We start from the raw sequence: 22,332 nt of genomic DNA on the forward strand, positions 1-22,332 counted from the left end.
CATACCCAGACCCCCCAGAGTGCAGGTCCATCCAGACCAGATCTATGAGGAGTTTGGTGTCAGGGAGTCTGGTCTGCTCAGCTGTCCCATTTCTTGGGCGCAATCCAAAGTCCACCGAAGTCAATGGAAAGATTCCCTTTGATTTCAGTGAGTTTGGATCCGACCTCTTTGTGGAGATTGTTCCTACCAAGGACAAAAATGAACTGCATTGGGGACATCACATGGCATCACATAGGCATGCAGTAATATTGCTTTTACTATGCTAACATATATCCCAAACCTATAATTAGGTCTGGATTTGCCCCCGTGATTGATACCCTTTTTAAATTTCCAGTTGCAAGAGTTTTTAAAATATATTTCCTAATTAAAAATTAGTCTTACTTAAGAGTCTCAAGTTAGTTCATAGTTAATTGTTTTGTGACTTACTCAAAATGAATTCCCTTCACACTGTCTGTGGCTTTCCATTCAAGAATAATATCCCAGGGACTGGGGTTAGGTATGGGAGAGTCCAAAACATGGTAAATTGGCAATGGGAGTCTGCTTTTTCACTAGAATTCAAAAATTAATCCTATTAGTTAATTGTTCTATGATGAATGTAAGCTTTGTTAGCCTAGCAGGTTGAACTAATAGTGTATATCTAATGAAAACAGTAGCAATCTCGGCAGAGAGACCAAAGTTTTAATTGAATAAATATGGAGACTAGTTTTGTTTTCTCTCTAGAAAGTGGTTCCTTCCAATCAGGGTTGATAAGAAAATGTGAGGAATTTCGTTCAGCTAATGCCCATGTTCAACCTGTGATCTTGAAGACAATATAAAATCATTTGAAGATGACACAAAGATTGGGGGAGTGGTAAATAATGAAGAGAACAGGTCACTGAAATACTGAAATGTGCCTTATCAAGATTAGTGGTGGATTTGCTATCACTGGCAATTTTTAAATCAAGATTGGATGTTTTCCTAAAATATAAGCTTTACCAGTTCTTCTAGGGAAGTTCTATGGCTTCTATTACACAGGAGGTCAGATTAGATAACATAAGAACGGCCATACTGGGTCAGACCAAAGGTCTATCTAGCCCAGTATCCTGTCTTCCGACAGTGGCCAATGTCAGGTGTGCCACAGGGAATGAACAGAACAGGTAATCATCAAGTGATCCATCCCCTGTTGCCCATTCCCAGCTTCTGGCAAACAAAGACTAGTGACACCATCCCTGTCCATTCTTGCTAATAGCCATTGATGGAGCTATCTTCCATGAATTTATCTAGTTCTTTTTTGAACCCTGTTAGTGTCTTGGCCTTCACAATATCCTCTGGCAAAGAGTTCCACAGGTTGACTGTGCGTTATATGAAGAAATACTTACTTTTGTTTGTTTTAAACCTGCTGCCTATTAATTTTATTTGGTGTCCCGTAGTTCCTGTGTTATGAGAAGGAGTAAATAACACTTCCTTATTTACTTTATCCATATCAGTCATGATTTTAGACCTCAATCATATCCCCCCTTAGTCTTCTCTTTTCCAAGCTGAAAAGTCCCAGTCTTATTAATCTCTCCTCATATGGAAGCTTTTCCATATCCCTAATCATTTTTGTTGCATTTTTCTTTACCTTTTCCAATTCCAGTATATCTTTTTTGGTGCACGCAGTATTCAAGATGTGGGCGTACCATGGAGTTATATAGAGAGAATGATATTTTCTGTCTTTTTATCTAGCCCTTTCTTAACATTGTTACCTTTTTTTGACTGCTGCTGCACACTGAGTGGATGTTTTCAGAGAACTATCCACAATGACTCCAAGATCTTTCTTGAGTGGTAACAACTAATTTTGACCCCATCATTTTATATATATAGTTTGGATTATGTTTTCTAATGTTCATTACTGTGATCATAATGCTCCCTTCTGGCCTTGGAATTTACAAATCTATGAATTGCTTGGCAGGCTGGATGCAAGAAAATATGCATTTTTAGTAAGGCTAAATGTAAAGACATGCATCCAGGAACAAAGATTGCAGGCCATACTTACAGGATTGGGGACTCTGTCCTGGGAAACTGTGACTCTGAAAAGGACTTTGGAGTCATGGTAGGTAATTAGCTGAGTTTGAGCTCCCAGTGCAATGCTGTGGCCAAAGGGCTAATGTACTTCTTGCATGTATAAATGGGGATATTGAATAGGAGTTGGAAGCTTATCTTACCAGTTTATTTGGCATTGGTGCAATTATAGCTGGTGGGACAAAGTCAGGCTGGATGGCTGCAAGAGGGTCCTCATATTGGGTTCTGGGAGGTGGGCGGCCACAGCCTCTGAGGATCCACTGAGCCTGAGCCTCAAATAATTACAGGGGGCAACTGAAAAAAAAAAGGATGAATATGGGTCAAAGGGTCAAAAGTAGGGAACCTGAAGGGGACACCGAGCAGAGAACCCCGGCCAGCACTCACTGCTCCTCAAAGGTGTCAAGGGAGCCAGCGGACGCTGCCCAGAGGAACTCTGCCCGGATACGTGAGCGGAGAGAGGAACGGAAGTAGGCCCCACAGTTGCAAAGAACCCTCTCAGCCAACATCCTCTCCCTGGTGTTATAGATGTCCACTTTGGCCATTGCTAAGAGGAAGTTGACGAGGAGGTCCCGTGACTTTGTGGGGGCACTGACAGGGTGTGTATATATAAAAAGGTGCGGGGAGGAGTGCAGCCAAAAACATAAGAGGAGATCTTGGAGGAGCAGGAATAGGGGCTTCAGCCCGGTGCATTCAAGATAGGCATGCGCCAGGGTCTCCCTCACACCGCAAAAGGGACAGGTATTGGGAACAGAGGTGAACCGCACCAGGTACACGCCCAGGCTCATGGCTCTATGAAGGAGTCGCCAACCGATATCCCTAGTGGGCCATGGGGCCAAGGTAGAGTATAGGCTGGCCCACCGGGGTTCCTCACCCTGAACAGATGACATTAGGTCCTGCCATTTAGTGGCAGGGCGGGACACCAGGGTGAGGAAATGGAGAGTATGGAGCACGAGCGTGTACAGATGTGCCTGTGGCGCAGTTCAAAAGCAAACTGGCTGCAGGTCTTGCAGCCAGCTCGAGGTATACGGGTGGGGTGGCCAGGGAGGCTCAGAGGACAGGGGCCTGATGAAAAGATCCAGAGGCCCGGGGCATGGGATGGGTGGGGAACACCTCCTGCAAGAGGGTCCTGGAAGGCTGATATATTAGCCCTAGAATGTTAAAGCCCTTTTTCCTAGAAGCTGAGAAGGAGTTACCTCAGATCAATTAGGAACACCTGAATCCAATTAAGTTCTGCCTGAGGCCTTTAAAAACCCCTCCTCTGGGGAGAGCAAAGGGAGAGAGAGAGACAAGCTACTGCCAGGCGAGTGGCAGCAGGGAAACAAGCTTTTCCAGGGTGAGAGACTCTGCTCCTTCCCGTACGGGAACAGCCAAACCTCAGTACCTGCTAGGGGAAGGACTGACATCCTGGGCAAGCAACAGGATGACACCCTGCCCCAGCGAGGAGGCAGGGAAAGGTGTCTCCTTTTGTGTTTGAGACTGTTTCCTTTTTGTTTGGTGAAGGATCACCCCACTGTGACGGGTTGGATCACAGAAACCCCCTTGGGAGCTGCCACCTGATGTGCAAAGACTACCCCTGCTTCTGTTTTCCCTGCCAGCTCAGGACTCCAGCACCCTGTCTTGCTGAGCGAGACACTCCAGTCTGGCTCCAGACACAGACCCAGGGTCTGAATCACTTGTCCCAAACCTGCAAGTTTATCTGAAAACAGCTCCCAGAAATGTGCTTGTCTCTAGCACTCAGATGCCCAACTCCCAATGGGGTCTAAACCCAGATAAATCCGTTTTACCCTGCATAAAGCTTATGCAGGGCAAACTCATAAATTGTTCGCCCTCTATAACACTGATAGAGAGATATGCACAGTTGTTTGCTCCCCCAGGTATTAATACATACTCTGAGTAAATTATTAAATAAAAAGTGATTTTATTAAATACAGACAGTAGGATTTAAGTGGTTCCAAGTAGTAACAGACAGAACAAAGTAAGTCACCAAGCAAAGTAAAATAAAATGCGCAAATGTATGTCTAATCAAACTAAATACAGATGATTTCCTCACCAGTTCCAGAGCACTCCCTTTTACAGGCTAATCTCCTTTTAGCCTGGGTCCAGCAATCACTCACACCCCCTGTAGTTACTGTCCTTTGTTTTAGTCTCCTTCAAGTATCCTTGGGGGGTGGAGAGGGTCCTTCTTTAGCCAGCTGAAGACAAAATGGAGGGGTCTCCCCCAGGTTTAAATAGACTCTCTCTTGTGGGTGGAGACCCCCCTCCTCCCTCCTATGCAAAGTCCAGCTCCAAGATGGAGTTCTGGAGTCACCTGGGCAAGTCACATGTCCTTGCATGACTCAGTCTTTACAGGCTGAAGCCATTGTCCACATGGTATCTTGCATGTCTCCAGGAAGACTTCTTATGTGGATTGGAGCATTCCAAGATGCATTGTTCCCCAAGTGTTTCCTGATCAGGTACTTAACCTGGCGAATTCCTTCCTAAAGAAGCTGACCAAATGCCTCCCAAAGCTTACTTAGAAACCAAGCAAGCATACAGCCCATATTCTTAACCTCAAGTAGAAAATGATATATATATGTACAAATAGGATGAATAGATATAGTAGACCATAACCTTTACGGAGATATGTTACCTGGCACAGGCAGCACAAAACATATTCCAGTTATGTCATACATACATTTATAAGCACCCCCTCCCCATAAAGCCTTATGGGGTACACTGTCACAGAGAGACTGCGCTCCTTCCCGTACGGGAACAGCCAAACCTCAGTACCTGCTAGGGGAAGGACTGACACCCTGGGCAAGCAACAGGATGACACCCTGCCCCAGCGAGGAGGCAGGGAAAGGTGTCTCCTTTTTTGTTTGAGACTGTTTCCTTTTTGTTTGGTGAAGGATCACCCCTTAGGCCAACCGTGGGGCGTACCCTGAAAACACAGCCAAAGGAGTACAGAAGGGGGGAGGCAAACAACTGCCCAGAGTGGGGCTGATTTACCCCAGGTCCCCCATCACCAGAGGGGGAAGTGCTAAGTCTGGCGAGACAAAGGAGGTGCTTTGCCACACGAGAATATTGTGTCCAGGTCAGGGGTCCACAGTTTAAGAAGGATGTTGATTAATTGCAAAGAGTTCAGAGAAGAGCCCCAAGAATGTTTAAAAGATTGGAAAACAAGCCTTATAATGATGGACTCAACAAGCTCTATCTGTTTATCTTAACAAAGAAAAAGTTAAGGGGTGATCTGATCACAGCACAGAAGTATCTACATGTTAATTACAATAATGAAGGGCTCTTCAGTCTAGAAGACAAAGGTATAACAAGCTCTAGTGCCTGGAAGATGAAGCTAGACATATTCAGACTAGAAATAAGGCACAAAGTTTTACCAGTGAGGGTAACAATTGGAATAATTTACTGAGCGTTGTTGTGGATTCTCCATCACTGGCAAGTCTGAAGTCATGGTTGAATGTTTTTGTTTTATTAATTTCTAAATAGTTTTTCTAGTTCAAATAGGAGTTAATTCAGTGAAGTCTGGTGGTCTGTTATACCAGGGGGTTGATAAATGATAATAGTAGTCCTTTCTGGTCTTGTAATCTATTCTGTTGATAAGACAGACTTTGATACCTGTTACTGGTATTGCCGGCATTCATTGTTATATTTTTCAATTAATAGTGAAAGAGAACAAATACCCCCTTTATTCTTCCTCTTTGTATAACAAATGGTATAAAAACATATGGTTAGAACACTAGCTAGAATTCCTATAAAGCATTAGTTTTATTTTTTGAATGGGATTTTCAAAAGTTTAAAAAAGAGACTCACAGTTTGCTCCCTGTTTGGCTCAAAGGAGAGATAATCTGTTCCTCCTCTATTCCAGTAGAAGTTTACTTGCCCTTCAATACTATCTTAGGTAGGATGACCATACATCCTGTTTTGGTTGGGACAGTCTCTTTTTTTAAGCCCTGTCCCAGCCATCCTGAATTTTTGACAAAAGTGGGCACGTGTCCCTTTTGCTCTTGCCGACTTGATCAGTTGGCAAAAGCAAAAGGGACAAATGCTCACTTTTGTCAAGTGGAGTATGGTGCAGAGGAATGTGCGATGGAGGTGAGTGGTGATGTCGGCCTCTTGCAGGGTTTCAGCAACAGCCTCTTGTGGGGCGAGGGAGGCAGGGTTCCAGTGACCCCAGCCTGGGGGCGGGGAGGTTCTCGGGCAAGTGGCTTGGGCCAGCCCCTTGTGGGGGAGGGTTCAGGCCAGCCCTGTGTGATGTCCCGTTTTACCTTTGGGAAATATGGTCACCCTAATCTTAAGTGAGAGGGCCAATGTGTGGGAGGGCAGGCAGTGCCAAGGCTATTCCCCTGCCTGCCCACTTCCAATTCACCTGTGCAGGAAATGTAGTAGCAGTCCCACTGAGGCTGCTCTCCTACCAGGGACACACTAACAAAGTAGCCTTATCCTCCCTTACTCCCTGCACAGTGCCTCGGGAAAGGGACAGTCTTGCCTTTAGTCACATACTGTGTGCAACAGTTACCTTGTCACTTGCTTTATAATGTCACCCTTAACTGTTTTGCTGCCGCCTAATATTCCAGATATGGACCAACTACATAAGGTGAAAAAAATATACTCTTAGTCTTGCTTTATGGATTATACCAGAGTTCACAATGTGCAATTCTAAGTGCAGTGGAATATTTTAGGGATGATGCCCACAGCTGCACAACAACTGAAATAGAGGACCAATGATGAATGGTTATACCTCTCTAGACCAGCTAAATAGCTGATAACATCAAGCTATTGATAACACCACCCTTCAGGGGTGGGCAGTGGGTCTGCTTTTCCAGACCTGGGTTACATAAATATTTAATGCAGAAAGTGACATGCTCCAAATTGGATGGTGCTGTACATACATATTGCTGTATCTGTGCACAGTTTATTTTATTCCACTGGTAATGCATGGATAAAAAGAAAGGCCCTTACTTTTTTTTAATTAAGGACCCTTAATTACCTAGACTTTCCCACTAATAACATAGCAAGTAGTGTCTTCTAATTAAATAAAATTAAAAATATACATAAGCAGCATGATTAATGCGCATCCCTAACTCTTTAAGCCTTTTAATAAAGTCAGCAAATTCAAGAGATGATACAGATGAAATAAGAAGAATGCTTTACAAATATCATAATGAAATTAAGGTATTAAAGCACTTTGAATACTTTTTTGTTTCTACTTATTCCAAAGTAGATGGAAGAGAAATGGGGCCTGAAAGTATAAAGGAAAAAAAGAAGAAAGAAATTGTATTCCATTAGTTTAATTATACAAATTCATTACATCAAGTCATGTAAGACAGAAAATAATGGGACTCTATTAGGTTGGACAATAAACCTTTCACTGTAACACTTTGCTCTCGGTCCCTGTGAAAAGCATAGAGTAGGAGCAATGACTTAAGCATGCACTCTTCAAAGTTGTTGAAAAGATTAAATACTCATTTCCAGTAAACTGGAAAATGCAAATTGTTTCCTCAAACAGAATCCCCTGTACTCTTCATTTATGTTCTGAATGATATTGTTCTTTGGTAATGTCAGGAATTTAATAGATTAGTCTTGAAGTTAATGGTGAGAATCGACACTTTGGAAGTAGCATTGTAATGGGTCTGTCAGCATTTCCATTAAAAAGCCTGCTTTGGAGGGGTTTATAAGGTCATTTAAATTCACAGGGGACTAGCGAAAGGTACACATTTTCCAAGTGAAGGTTTACAGGCCATTAGTCCACAATGTGGACAGACTGTTTTGGTAATTTTTGTATCTATAAAGCAAATGTAAAATATTCTACTACAATATTTTTGGTTGGAAAACAGCAACTATGTATGTATGATAGCTAGTGCTTTATAACATTGTTCTACTGGAAAAATATTTTCCAAAAAGAATAAAGTATGAGCATGGTGAAATTCTTACAAATGTACAATAGATGGACAAAGTCTGCAGCAAAAATAAAAAAAAACCCACATATAAAATATCTAAAGAACAATTACAAATAATAACAATAAGCCCAGGCAAGAGCATACTTAGTGTGGTCTGAGCTTTGGAGTAGCTCCACTAACTGAGGCTGCCCATGGGATTTGCCAGAGCAGCATGTGTCTGGCTGCCTTGGCTGTGTCTTCTCCCCAGTGAATGCCACCTGTGTTTGGGGATACAGTGGACCTGGAATTGTAGTAGTGTTTGGTCCTATGCTTTGGGTAACATAAGTGGAAGCAGGTAAGACCTGGGGCTGAATCCAGCCCACAGTATTTAAAATTATGAGGTATTCTGACTTCTTGACACTACATAGTCATGAGTGAGTGAATTAAGAAAAAATGCCCAGGCAACCTTCAGTTGTTTCAGATAACATTGAAAAGTAGCCTGAACCTTCACTCATCCTGCAATACAACTTTTTGAAGGTTTAAAAAACAAATTGATTATTAGGCTCCTCTTCCCCCTATCTACCAGCCACGGCCTTTTACCTGTTTACCTGTGCAAACCAAGTTCTCTTTGTGGAGGCAGGTAGTTACGTTGATGCCCTTCTGGTTTCTAAGGACAGATCACCTTCAGGATAGCAGGACGTAGTAACCTCTCACCCAGCCAAGGTAGCTTCTCTGCTGCTCTGAAATGCAGAAGTTAGATGAAGAGAGATCTCCTGTTTTCCTGAATTTTATAATCTTATGACACCCTTTGAGTCTTATATTATAGAGACATCCCAAATGCCAGTATACCTTAAAGAAATAAGAGAAGCTCTTCTAACAGGCAACATATTAGATCCCACTTGAAGTAGTGCAAAGACTACTTCCTTTAGAGGAGCCCTGACACGGCGGCCACAACCTGTAATTCTCCTCTTCCCAAGTCAGAGGGACATACAGTGCTCAAAACAGATAAGAGGAGCTACAGCTTTTTTGTGTTGATGGAAGAAACTAGCCCCAGTAGGGACTCCCTTAATGGTTCAGATAAGTATCAAAACTTTTGTAAGCTTATCCAGAATGAACCTGCAAACTTTAAAGTGAGCCATCGCTACACTCTGTTTGTTGTTTCTGAATGTCAAGTTAAATAAACACTTATTTCCATCACACATCAATCTTGACAAAATAGCTTACTTATGATTAGCTTTGTGTGACGACTCTATTAGTTTAATCAAAACCAGATTTCAACATGAACATCGCTTTGGGAGGAAAGGAAAATCTATATTCCTGGAGCTTTTTCCCACTTGAAAAGGAAGTCGAGCCTCACTTTTCATTTTCTGCAGAAAGTTTCTAATTTATACAGCCAGCTACTGATTCTAACAATCCTTCCATGAGAGTTTTTGGCAAATTATAACGTACTTTTGCACTCACATTGTCAAAGATGTTTGGTAACCTATAGATCTGTCTTGCCCTAAGAGCTGATCATTTGTATTGTTACTGCTGTTTGATTACAAATAATGGAGGAGACATGGATGCACACAGTGTTTTACAGATGTTGGTTATGACACGCAGACAAACAGGAAAAGCATATGGAATTTGGTTCCCCATTGCAACCAATGCTCCAATCTCCTGGTCTGCTTTTCTAATGAGGAATGAATTGTTAGTTAGCAGATCTAGATAAAAATTAAAATTAACACAGAATTATGTTCAAAATTGTAAATGCTTTCTTAAAACTATTTCCAGAAAAATTGGGAAAGGTAATCGGCATTATAATAACTTACTATTAGGTTTAACAATATTCTAGTATTTTGATGTATGCAAGTTTAGTACTGATCCAGTAGATGGCACTAATTACATAAACAAATAATTCTTAATAAAGTGAAAAAATTCAACAGACGTGTTATTTGTCCAAGCTTTGGTGTTACGTCACATTGTAAAAAAAAAAAAAAAAAAATAGGCCTGGCAGTAATGTGTTTTACTATGTTCTTTTTCCTATTTCCCCAGCATAATGAATTCACCATCACAGAGACAAAAATAGTCAGCATGCACAATAATTTATTCAACTATTTATTTCTCAGAAAAGAACTATTATGATTCCATTCACTAGTGTACCAATTTCGGCTGCCACATTTTATCTTGCACTGAAAATGTTGTTGGTTAGTCCTGTCAGCCACTTGTTGGTAGTACTGCGGTCCTCTTGTGTCCCATAACTTTGAAAAAAAAAAATGTCTGGCCCTAACAATCAGCAGATGTGACAGATGCTGTTTCTGTTATTACCAGCAACCAGAAGATTCTCTCTCTCTCTTTTTTTTTTAATCGGGAAGGTTTTAAAGGTTTAAAAGTTCGTCTACCTTTTGAATATTCAAGGTATATTTTTAAGGGAAGGTGAGATTCATTCTTTTGTTCTGTTTGTTTGTTCCCCCTCTAGCAATTTTCAAAAGAGCTGCGGCAGTGGCAAATACATGTGGATGTGGCGAATGACATGGCACTTAAGCTTCTCCGTGATTATTCAACAGATGACACCAGAAAAGTAGAACTGATGACAGATAACATTAATACCAGTTGGGCTACCATTAATAAGAGGTACAATACCATTTCTAGCACTAACGTTGTTAAGCTTCACTGAATTGCATTGATCTACTTTAACATTTAATGTACTGATTAGGTGGCAAAATGGAAGGGAGGTACCCAAAGAAGCCCAATTGTTTTTTTCTGTAGATGCTTATCTTTTAAATGTCATTTGGGGGCAACCACTCTGACATGAAACATTAGCATTTACCAGTTTTAAACTGCTTTTACATATTAACCAATTTTCTAATTAACTTTAGTTAATTCATTGTGTTTCATAAAGTTCCGTAGATATTTAAATTAAGAGGGTTTTTTTTTCAGTTTTCTAACTACTATCTCAGCATCTTAATCTCTATACAATTGTAGACAGTGCCATAAATTGAACATGAAAATGACACATCCTACTGAAACATAATTCACAGTTGAAGCATTATACTATATCTGTGAGAAGAATCTACAGCCAAGATTTTTATTTTTTTTAAGATTAGATTTTTGATTAAACCATTCAGGATTACATTTTGTAGTCTCTCAATGTTTCGTATAGATACCAGTTCATTACTAAAAGCTATGTTTATAGGCTGCCACTAAGTGTGAATCATCCAGTACAAAATCTATACAGGAAATTTTTTGCAGGATAAAAATGATTTTATTTAAAGCGGTAAAACTCAGATTCAGAGGTTTATATTGCTGTACATTAAATGCGATACATAAAAAATTAAGTTGGAGTTACTTTAACTGGCTTAATATCTAGGATTAAGTTTTATCTCTTATAACCAAAACCAAAATTGAATGAGTTTTTAAAATGTTTTTAATTAAAGTTCATGAACAAGGTCAGCAAAGAAAACTTAGTTAAATATGCAACAAATTCAGGGAATTTGCTTGCATAGTAAAAGCTACTTAAATCAGCAGTGACTAGAGGAATTCATTCCCTTTTTCTCTTTACTGCTTTTTAAATTAATTTGGTATTCATATGCCTCCACAACAGTTCATTTTAACAGCATTTCTGTTGCAACAGAACTATTCCCACTTTAGCTCCAATTGAAGCACAAAAAAAGATAGTATCAGTGTCCTCTAAGCAGCATTGTAATCTGAAAGGTTTGCTGGGGAGAGAGAAGTACCATAGCTAAACTGTGAAATGTATTTTAAAAGTAAAAAGAATTTCTGTGGGTATTTCTGACCTTATTGTTGATGGTAGCCCTCTTCCTGAAAAGAGATATGTCTTGTGATAGATGTGCTCTGAGAAAGCTGTAAAACCATACAACTTGGTCTCATTATCTCGCTCGTGTTTGGGGGGTGCTTGGGACTCCATGAGAAGGGCTAGATGTCTGAGGTTCAAGTCCAGAAAAGGAGGAAGTGAAGTTGGTAGGTGATGGGGAAGCAAATGGAAGAATTGGAGGGGATTGTGTCAGTGCTCTGAATTAGGGAATTCTCACACTTGTGACAGATTCACAATTCTGAGGTCTTGCTAGATCCAGGGCTGCTACTGAATGGCTCCAGTGTGCGGAAGCAGCAAACTACTAAGGAATTGTAAATTGTTAGCTCCTCATGGCTGAGACCTAATATGCAATCTCTTACATATCTGTAATGGAGCTAGTCCATAGCTCACTGTAGATAAATTATTGTATAACAAAATTTTCCCACTTATATTAAAATAAAGCTATCTAGCTTACCAAGTCAACATTTCAACTTTAGGAAGTGTCAGAGGGCAGAATTAAACTTACACAGGCTACTCTAAATGTGGCGTTTCCTAGCTTTCAAGTATGCCACTTTGCAACCTAAACATCTTTTAATTTAATGTAATTTAATTTTTGTGTGCAATTTCCCTTGTTTTTAAGTTTAAAAAATGTTGTTATATGCAACTGTAACAACCACTGTAATGGTGTTTGGCTCAGCTCCACCTGTATTAGATGTCAAAATGAAATACCAATCACAGTAGATTGTACAGATGTTCAAAATATAATACTGCATATTCTGTTGGACTTTGATAGGCTTCTCAGGCATGGCTCCCCTTCAGGGGAGACAGACCCGCCCTACACCCATGAGCTGAATGGGATCAAGCCCCAGGCAGATGCCTAGGGGCAGGGCTCCAGCTCCCAGAGTCATGTGGCATCAGAATCTCAGCTTTTGTTTTTTAAAAATATTGCTTCCAACCTTCATGGTTGTGAAGAAACTCTGGAAAATGTGAGCCAAGTATAACTGACATGACAATGTCTGCCTGAATTAACAGACGGCCTCTACCAGAAGGATGAGCAACAACCACTAGAACATGAGCTTCCAAATACCTGTAAATCAGAACAGATATTAGCAGCTGTTAAACCGAATTAAGAATGTCCACATAAGGGGGTTTCATCAATTTGACTGAATAGATTTAGAAACCAGTTTAGTTAAATTAGTGCAATTGTTGTATGTAATCAGGGCCATAGGTAACCTAAATATAAGTGTAATTTGTGCTTTCCCAATAATAATAATAACATGAAGTTTGCGTAGGGTAGGGTGACCAGACAGCAAGTGTGAAAAATCGGGATGGGGTGGGGGGGTAATAGGAGCCTACATAAGAAAAAGACCTAAAAATCGGGACTATCCCTATAAAATCGGGACATCTAGTCATCCTAGCGTAGGGGGGAGGTCTGCAAGTCGATCCTGCAGGCCATGGATCCCAGCTTTGTGAGGGACTTTTAGTGTTCCAGTGCATGGGCTGAGAAATCCTCTATTATATGGATCATTTGGTCTTTTACCTGACCCCAGCCCTCCCTTGTGCTGGGAACTCGGTCCTGCTAGTGAAGGCAGGGGGCTGGACTCGATGACCTTTCAAGGTCCCTTCCAGTTCTAGGAGATGGGATATCTCCATTAAAGAACTCAAGGCAAAAGAAGCATGGAAAATACTCCAGCCACTCCACTGTCTGTATCATATTTCCACAGCTTCATTTTGAATAGGGAATCCCCTTAAAGGGGGATTTGGGGCTGCATAATTCCTGTCATCAAGGGGAAGGAACACAGGGCCTGCACTCAGATGGTCTTAACCTTCTCCCAATCTCTCAGGATCCTTGACCTATTATATGGGGTGGTAAACCCTGCCCATCTCTAAAAGCACAATTGGCAAAACCCCACAGAGATTTCCTTCCATTAGCTCTGGCGTGGGAGGGGCGAATGGAGCTCCGTATCACTAAATGTCAGTTCCGCTGCGGAAAATCATCAGATTTGTTCAGTACATTTAACAGTTTATAAGCACTGGAGTTTTTTCCTTTACAAGACAGCTTTCAGATTGTTGCAAGGAGCAAAATAAGAGCAGCTATATTTTTTGGGTAGAGGCATAATTTACTTTGGAAATACAAAGGTGAAGAATATGCTATTTCTCCATCACTGGCCTCCTGAAGGGCTAAATTCTCTAGTCAGATGCATGTGCGTTGATTTCATGTTATTTTTCTGAAGAAACCATTTTATGGATAAAGTATTGGTCTTGTGAGTCAGTGAGCTGATATTGGCTTAGGAATTTATCTAAAAAAGTAAGAGTCCTGGATTAGAATAATTGCACTTTAGGGATATCTAAGTCAAGATTTATATATTCAAGCTCTCATAAAATGCCTGAACAACAAGGGAAAATGCACCAGCTGCAAATTTTTGATTTATTTCACGTTGAATCTTTATTTTAACTGGGGTTATTACTTTGGGGATTATTACCATCTAAAATGCATTTTCATAGGGAAAGAAAAAAGAAGTAAAAAAAAAGAATGGTTGGTATTGCTTTGAGTTGTTTTCTACAAAGCTAACATTTATGGCAACATTGTGTGTCAGTGTGAATGATGTCAGCCACCCTGTCCACGAACCATAGGTTGATAAAACAAGAAACAGGCAAGCACCAGTAAAATTGCTACTCTGTCTGCTGGTGATAGTTCTGCCAAAGCAAGCACTTCAGTCATTAAGGCAACATCTGCCAGTTTGTATTTTGTTTTGCTTAGCTAGATTTGCAACTGATTGCTGTGTGTTTACCCTTTGCTTTACCATGTTGTTTTATAACATTGAACCATAATGAAAATGACATTCTGACTCTTGTAATAGTCAATTTTGTTAGCACTTGATGGGTGCTTCCCTTTTGACTAACTTGTTTTGTGGTAGTAGCTGAAAAGATGCACTAGCAGCATATGTACTGATTAGTTGGGCAAGAGCCAGGTTGACTTGTAAACATGTGTCTTCCTCTTCTCTTTCAGAGCATTAACTATCCCAGAAATAACTGTATTATTTACTAAAAGGCAATTAAGGAGAAAGTGGTCTGTGCTCCCTGAATTAGCAACAACAAATCAAGCAACTGAACTAAAATATACTCTTGAAAAAAAGGTGGAATGTAGGGAGCAACCATCAAAAATATTCTGGATGTAAAAATGCATATTACAGTACTATAGGGGTGTTTCTTGAGTTTTCTCTCAGCCTCAAAAATGAATTAGGCTAATTTCCTTCACTGCTTTTTTATTTGTTTGGACATTAATATAGGCTCTGATTCTGTATTTAACTTTAAGCACATTTCTTCTCTAGCGATCCATTCAAGCATGTGCTTTTCTTTAAGTTCCATCAGTTTCAGTGGGAAGTTAAGCAGATGCTTATGTTTGCTGAATTGGGGCCAAAGTGAGGAAATTAGTTACAGTTCGTCAGCATTGGAGTTACTCAGAAGATACAGTAGAAACAACACTTTCCTACTGAGTTAGAGCTCTGTACATCTATAATGCATCACATATCTTCAAATATATGTCTCTTCCAGACAGGGCCGGCTCTAACTTTTTTGCTGCCCCAAGCAGCAAAAAAAAGCGCCGCCCCCCCGAACCCCCGCCCAGCGCCACCCCCCTCCCCCCGAGCGCCGCGCCGCCGGATCCCGCCCCCCCCGCCGAGCGCCGCCGGAACCCCCCCCCCCCCGGCACCAAGCCCCCGCGCCGCCCCCCAGCCGAGTGCCGCACCGCCGGAGCCTGCCCCCGCCACCAGAACACCCCCCCCCCAGCGCCGCGTCCGCGCCGCCCCCCTGCCGAGCGCCGCGCCGCCGGAGCCCGCCCCCCCCCGCCGAGCGCCGCGCCGCCGGAGCGCCCCCCCCCCGTGGAATGCCACGCCGCGCTCCCCCCGCCGCCCCTTACCAGGTGCCGCCCCAAGCATGTGCTTGGTTGCCTGGTGCCTGGAGCCGGCCCTGCTTCCAGATGATCAAGCTTCTAGGTTTTGTGGAGGTCTGACAAATTAGGCGATATGGCAGTGGTGTTAAACATCCTGGCCCACTTCAGATGCTTTTCTGACCCTTCTGAACAGAGTCTGCAGAATGAAAGCTTCCATCCAAAATAAAGTAACTTTCTAGCCTAGCCCTTATCCAGTGTAAGGGATGAAAAACCAAGGAACAACAGCTCTAAGAGATGTCAGCTGTTACTATTCATCTCCATAGGGTTGTTAACTCTTATAATTATGAAACTTTAAAAGCTAGATTTTCAAATAAATTAGGTGCACAAGTGTGCATCAAATTTGCACAATTACCTGATTGTGCATGTAAATTGTGCAATTGCATGTGCAAATAGCCACACAAAAAACAGAAATAATGGTGGTAAAAAAGCACCATACACATTTTTCATCTACTGATGCTGAATATGACTGTAACTGAAGTTACTGCATAAGGTCCATACTCTAATCTTGCTCTTTGTGAAAATCTCTTATTGTTAGCAATGGGAGGTCTGTTGTGGATCAAGAATATATGTAGTCCTAACTGGTAAACTTAGCCTTTATATAATTCAAACTGTAATTTATTCCTCTTCACAAAGTGGGTTTGAAACCCCTGCTTAACAGGTCCTCAGAAGCCAGATGTGTGAAATATCTTGGCTTGTGCATTGCTGCTCCCTAGAGACGATACTAACAAGCCTTCTCCTTGAGGCACTTTGGGTGAATTGTCAGGTGGTCTGTGGGCTGATCTGAGGATGCACTGTAAGATGGTTGTTTTTAATATTTTGATTTTAGCCTTGAGAATTACTCATCCTATAAGACTCGATTAATTTTCCTGCATAACAGCTAACTGAAGGGAAGGGCACAGTGACTTGCCTGTCCATATTGTCAAGGCTCAATAAATAGCCTTCTTTTAAAAAAAATCTGAATGTAGTGCTCATGAAAAGAGTTTGCGTGATAGCAAGGGTTATTGAAGTCTTATATTTAGCCTTAGGACAAATATAACATAGGCTGAGTCTATGCAAACTTCCCCATGTCATCTGGTCTAAAGACTGGTCTAAAGGGACCTTCTTGAGAGATAAGAGAGTACTTAATTACTGACAAAAATCACAACTTTTTGGCAGTTTCCACAGAAGCCAAGGATAATTTGCCAGGCATACTGGCATCTGGCTAGTTATCTGCTGAAAAATGGATGGAATCTATCACACTGATTTCATATAGGACCCCAACCGCCATCAGGTGGTGAAAGAGTTTAGTTTCTCTTGACTTGTGCTTAGAGATATTATTTTCTCATTAAAAACAAACAGCATTTCAGGCCATAGCTCCTTCTGAAACTGCCTCAGCAGAATCCATTCCTTATGTCAATGGAAGAATTTACATGTATATTAAAATGCCTATTGAACTTTCGGTGCACAAATAGAAGAGCCAGCCCCACCCTTAAATCATCAACAGACCAATTTACACATGAAATTATATGATTTATACCAAAAAATCAGGATTGGTCTCAGTAGCTAAAGACCTTTGGGGAGCCAGCACTGAAGACAGTATTTCATTGCTGAATTTAGACCTGGAGGAGTGAGGACACAGTGCACTCGGGGGAGGGAGCGGAACTGGGTGGGGAAGAGGTGGAGCAGGGGCGGGAAGAGGCGGGGCAGGGCTAGGGTCTTGGGGGAAGGAGTGGAGTGGGGGTGGGGCCTGGGACCAAGCCGGGGGGTCAAGCACCCCCCGGCTCTTTGGAAAGTCAGCGCCTGTGATCATGCTATTACATCCAGGATTACGTTAAGGTACAACCAGTCTATAAACCAATACATTTCTTCTAAGAGCTAATTTAGCATGGTTGGCTTGTAATATTATTTGAATAAGAGAAACAAAGAAAGGTTAGAAAACATTTAAGCCAGTGCTCTTTACTGAAATGTTGGAAGCCGAAGGTTGATTCCAGGTCCTTATCCCTGTCTCTTCAAGCAGTAGGCTCTAAAAATGCTTTGCGGGCAGATTGCTTAGCTGTTTGGTGTAGCTTCTTGTGCAGTCCGAAAGTGACCCTCCACCCATTTTCAAATAAAGATGATTCCCTTTGGAACCTGTCCAGTGGTACCAGACAGGTTCGAAAGGGAATCCTCTTTATTGGGAAAAGGGTACATGTGGCACAAAAGCCTCAAGTCTTTGAGGTTTAAAACGTTGGGTATCTTTTAAGCTTCCTAAGGGATGTTTAAAAGAGATAAAAGCATTCTTAGCTTTCTTGATTCCATTCTACAACTATTACTTTTTGAAAATACAGGACAGTTAGGCTTTAAAAAAGATATTAAAAAGAGCTATGTGCTGGCAGGATTTTAGATTTTCTGAGATCAAGTGAGTTATTCCAATAAATAACCTGCTACATTCTTCATACCCTCTTAAAAAAAAAAAAAAAAAAAAAAAGAGCCTACAGAACCTTTTTAGTGATAATGAACTTTAAGGAAGCTATGGTGAAAAGTCCTTTTATTTGCTTGTTTGTTTTCACAATTTGGCATTGCAGGTTCTTTTACAATGGATGGAAGGATAGCTCTGTTCAATGAAAGACAGCCTAACCTGGCTTCATTGGAACACACGCTAGTATCAAATATAATACATTCAACTCTCCTGCTGTGATATTAATTCTCTTTCCATTGTTATTTTGTCTCACTTGTGCCCTTAGAAATGATAGTAATTTTGGCAGGATATTGAAAAATATAGTTCAATTTTTTTAAATGGCCAAAGTTTCTAAAATGTAGGGGAGCTTGAAAGTCATATAACCAGCTTCCACACAGCCACACTTCTATCTGCACATGAAGCTAGATTCAAGGTAAATTCACTCCCTCTGCCAGCACAGACACTCAAGTAAGTGAACCGTAAATCTGTAACTTCCTCTCTTTATGCCAAGAGAACCTCAGGTGCCCAATGCTTCCCAAAATGTTTTTGGCATTGGCTGGGAAAGACAAGTTTAGGGCACTCAGGACAGGTTATGATTCACCACTTCGCCTGCAGTGGCCATGCTCTTGGAATTTTTCTGGAGTTCTGCGTGGAATTAAAACAATTTAACTCCAAGGGGAATCTCAAGAGAGGCCAGCAGCAGTAATATAATCTGCCCTCTCGCAAGGTGAATTCCTCATGTGGTATAAAGAGCCTTGCAAACCCAGGGAGGTGTAACTTAATCATCGCTGTCATGCCAGTTAAGTAGACAAAGCTGTAGACTAGCACAGCATGCTCCTATATATCTCGTTTACTGCTCCCAATGACATCCGATCACATGGGTGTCAGATTAGTCCATGTAAATACAAACTAATTTAGCCCTTAAGCACATATCCCAACAAGTGTTATTCTTAATGTCATTTCTTTTTCAACTTGGATCGCCACAGATGTGACATTGAGTTTTTTGGTCCTTTTTGGTAAATTCAGCTGATTTAAACAAGTTTTTTTTATTGTATCATTAATGTGAATGGTTTCATTACAGAAGCAATAGAATGGAGGGAAATACTACTTTGTAAACATGCCTTCAGCATCCAATACAGAGAGCAAGGGAGTTATTAAAAAAAAATAAAAGTAGTTACCCCTAGAAGACCATTCCTTTCAGCCATGACCATTTGTATTTTGTTTTCATATTTGTCTCATTTGTTGTTTTTACTTTGGCCTTGAGTGAAAGAAAATGCTGCAATTTTGTCCCTATTTACCATATGCTAAACTCTATTAATGGCTTTCCTGTGGAAATATTGCCGATAGAGTGCCCAAAGTCCATCATAACTCTAGTTTTTGCTGATACATTCATGTCATGTGTAATACTTTTGCACATATGGACTGATTAGCATTCAGAAATTGGTTGAGGACAGTTAGAATATAAAGTACCTGCTGCAGTGTAACCCAATCAAACAATAATAATAGTTAATGGAATAAAACTGTTAAAGAAGGACAGTTTCATGTACTAGCCTCATAAAACATAAAAGTGACACAGCTCAAGCTTTTAACAAATTAATTTCAAAGGAATATTTTATGTTTAAAATCTCACTCTTTTGCATACAAATGTGTGGGGATTTTATGAAGAGTGGAGCAGTAAAAAGTCCAGTCAGTCGATTTTTGTTCTGAGCCTTTCTGAAAATTCAGCCCGATGGGTAGTTTTTAGTCTTAAGAGTAAGATTTTCACAAGCACTCAGCATTGTTCTATGGGCTGTTAACTTCGTGGGAAGAAAGATCAGTGTTGAGTACCTTTGAAAATCTCACCCTAAACAAATGTTACTGTTAGTCTGTTGGATAAATTAAACTTTGTCATGTCTGTAACAAATGATTATGGTCCTGAGCCAAAGCCCATTGCAATAAATGAGTCTCTTTCCATTTCTGCCTTAGTGGATTTAGGATCAAGCTCTAAGCCTTCTAAAACAACTAAATGAAGGAAATTAACAAATGTGGTTGGCCAGTAGAGTGTCAGCAGGGATGAATTTGACCTGGTGTCAATTTTCTCTTGGTTGTATGATTGTAATAACCGTGTTGTGTTTTGTTCTTTTTTTAATGTGTAATATTTTTTTTACAAAATGTAATGTCAGTGGAAGATTGACAGCTCTGGTGTCTGATTATTTTTAGCTTCAGTACAGTTACATCATGGGCATGGCAAGCTTCTCTCCACTGGCTTGTCAACCACATTTAAAACTGAGCAGGTAATTCATTCTGTCCATTAAATCCTGGGGGGTCTCTGCAGAAATTGCCAGCAGCAGTGATAATTTTGGTAGCGTTCTTTTTTCTTTCAAATTTGGAAACCTGTCAACTAGATACTGAGTTTGGATCACAAGTTATTTTATGTAGGCCATCAGTCATCAGATGGCAACAACTTTAAGTTGGGCCAGAAAGAAATCAGTGACACAGAGGTGAAAGGTTACCGCTCTCTTATTATCAATCCCCTGCTCTATGCACAGTCCCTGAGCAAATAACAAAAAAACCCAGAAGAGTACATTCGTGACCTGTCGCAAAATGTTAATAAGTGGAAAATTGGGAGGAAAAATGTGGTTAAACCGATAAGTCTCAGAGGAAGAACTTTTATAACACATCTGATACATAATAAAGGAAAAACTCCAGCAAGGAAAAGAGGAGCTTCTGTAAAGGAATAGCTCAGTGGTTCATGTAGTGTGGGCAAAGTGTTCATCCTGTTGCACAGTGTTCTGTACCAGAAACATAAGAAGAAGGCAAAATAAGCCATATTGTGCCCCGTAGCAATTGTAATGGAGAGAGATTTCTTCATAATCTCATCTGCTGATCGCTTTATGCTCTGAAACATAAGAACTGGTATCTCCTGAAATTGTTACCCTAGCTAGTTTATCTTTTCTTAGATTATTTTCTCATTCAATATATGTAACTAGTCCTGTTTTGAATCCTGATGATTTTTTTGCCTCACAAATGTCCTGTGGCATTGAATTACCCAGGTTAATTTTATATTGAGCAAAAAAGTATTTCGTTTTTATCCATTGATGTGTGTTGCCTTCTCATTTTTGAGTTCCTTTTTCCACTTGCCCCAGGGTGCATGGTAAAAAGAAGCCTCTTGGAATGACCTCCCCCTGCAGTGTGTCACGCTCCCCTTACCCCTTTCCTCCTTTCTATATGTTTCTTGTGTTTCCTCTCAAATATTTTATATTATTCTATTATTTTTGTCATTTACTTCAAGGAAACCAGTGCATTTCTGCAGCAACAACAAAGCTGTTCATGGGAACCTACTTTTTTCTAACCCTTGACAGTGTAATCTCATTTTTATTTAAAATAAAACAACCCTAAATTATCAGTATCCTTTGAGTCTCCTAGTGCATTCTGCGTAGACTCATTTTTTTTTTTCTGTTTTAATTCGTAAATTCTTTGGAGGAAGAATTGACTGTTGTTATATAGTTTTAATCTCATACTGCCCTGAGCCTGATCCAAAGCTCAGGGCAGTATGACATTAAAACTATATACCATGGTAGTCAATCTGAATCTTTTCATTGACTTCAATGGTACTTACAATTAATTATTAATAGCTGGCCATCACAGTATTCTGGGCCATATTCTGGCCACAGGAGATGGAATTTATATGTCCCTTTGGCAGTTGATTCTCAAGCTCCACAGTGGGCAATCGTTCGACGAGGGTGTAGACAATTGTACCAGCACTGCCCAGCCTCATGGTTTATCGTACAATAGAGGCTGCAGAAGGGAGGCATTGAATCAGCATATCCCATATCTGCCCTGGCCCATATTCTTTTTGCCCAGTGCTTGCCCCTTATATCTTCAGTCCCAGCAATGGTTTTGGCCACTTGTCGCTACTGCTTCCTTCCTTCTTGGTGAGCTTTCCATGTTGGGAGCCCTGTCCAAGTAGAACCCAGAAGAAACTCAAGCTGATTCCAGCCCTGTTCATAATTCTTATTAATTGTTCCTCTTACGAAATGTCTTTCCTCATCATCCCACTTCTCTTTTGTAACCTTTATTTGCACCTTTTTTTCTAGTTCTCAGATAGCCTTTTTGAGATGAGATGACCAAACTGAAATAATATTAGGGGTGAGCATGTACCATTGATGCACATTGAGACTATTTTTATTGTGGTCGTCATTACTCTTCTTAGTATAGTCTAACATCTAAGTCTTCTCTAGGGCTGCTGCTGCACACTGAAGTCTTCATTAAGCAGTTGATT

The 22,332-nt window shown here is 40.8% G+C and overlaps 1 protein-coding gene across 3 annotated transcripts in view; it reads left to right on the forward strand.

Annotated features, from left to right (window-relative positions):
- DMD (dystrophin) overlaps window positions 1–22,332 on the forward strand; it is a 1,466,768-nt gene that overhangs the window by 1,010,741 nt on the left and 433,695 nt on the right. For all 3 annotated transcript variants that reach the window (XM_065405744.1, XM_065405758.1, XM_065405751.1), the window contains one exon: window positions 10,369–10,523. In XM_065405744.1, coding sequence (XP_065261816.1) covers window positions 10,369–10,523 — 155 coding nt within the window. The remainder of the gene's footprint in view (window positions 1–10,368; window positions 10,524–22,332) is intronic.

This window comes from Emys orbicularis, chromosome 1 (genome assembly GCF_028017835.1).
Source record: "Emys orbicularis isolate rEmyOrb1 chromosome 1, rEmyOrb1.hap1, whole genome shotgun sequence".
Lineage (NCBI taxonomy): Eukaryota > Metazoa > Chordata > Testudines > Emydidae > Emys > Emys orbicularis.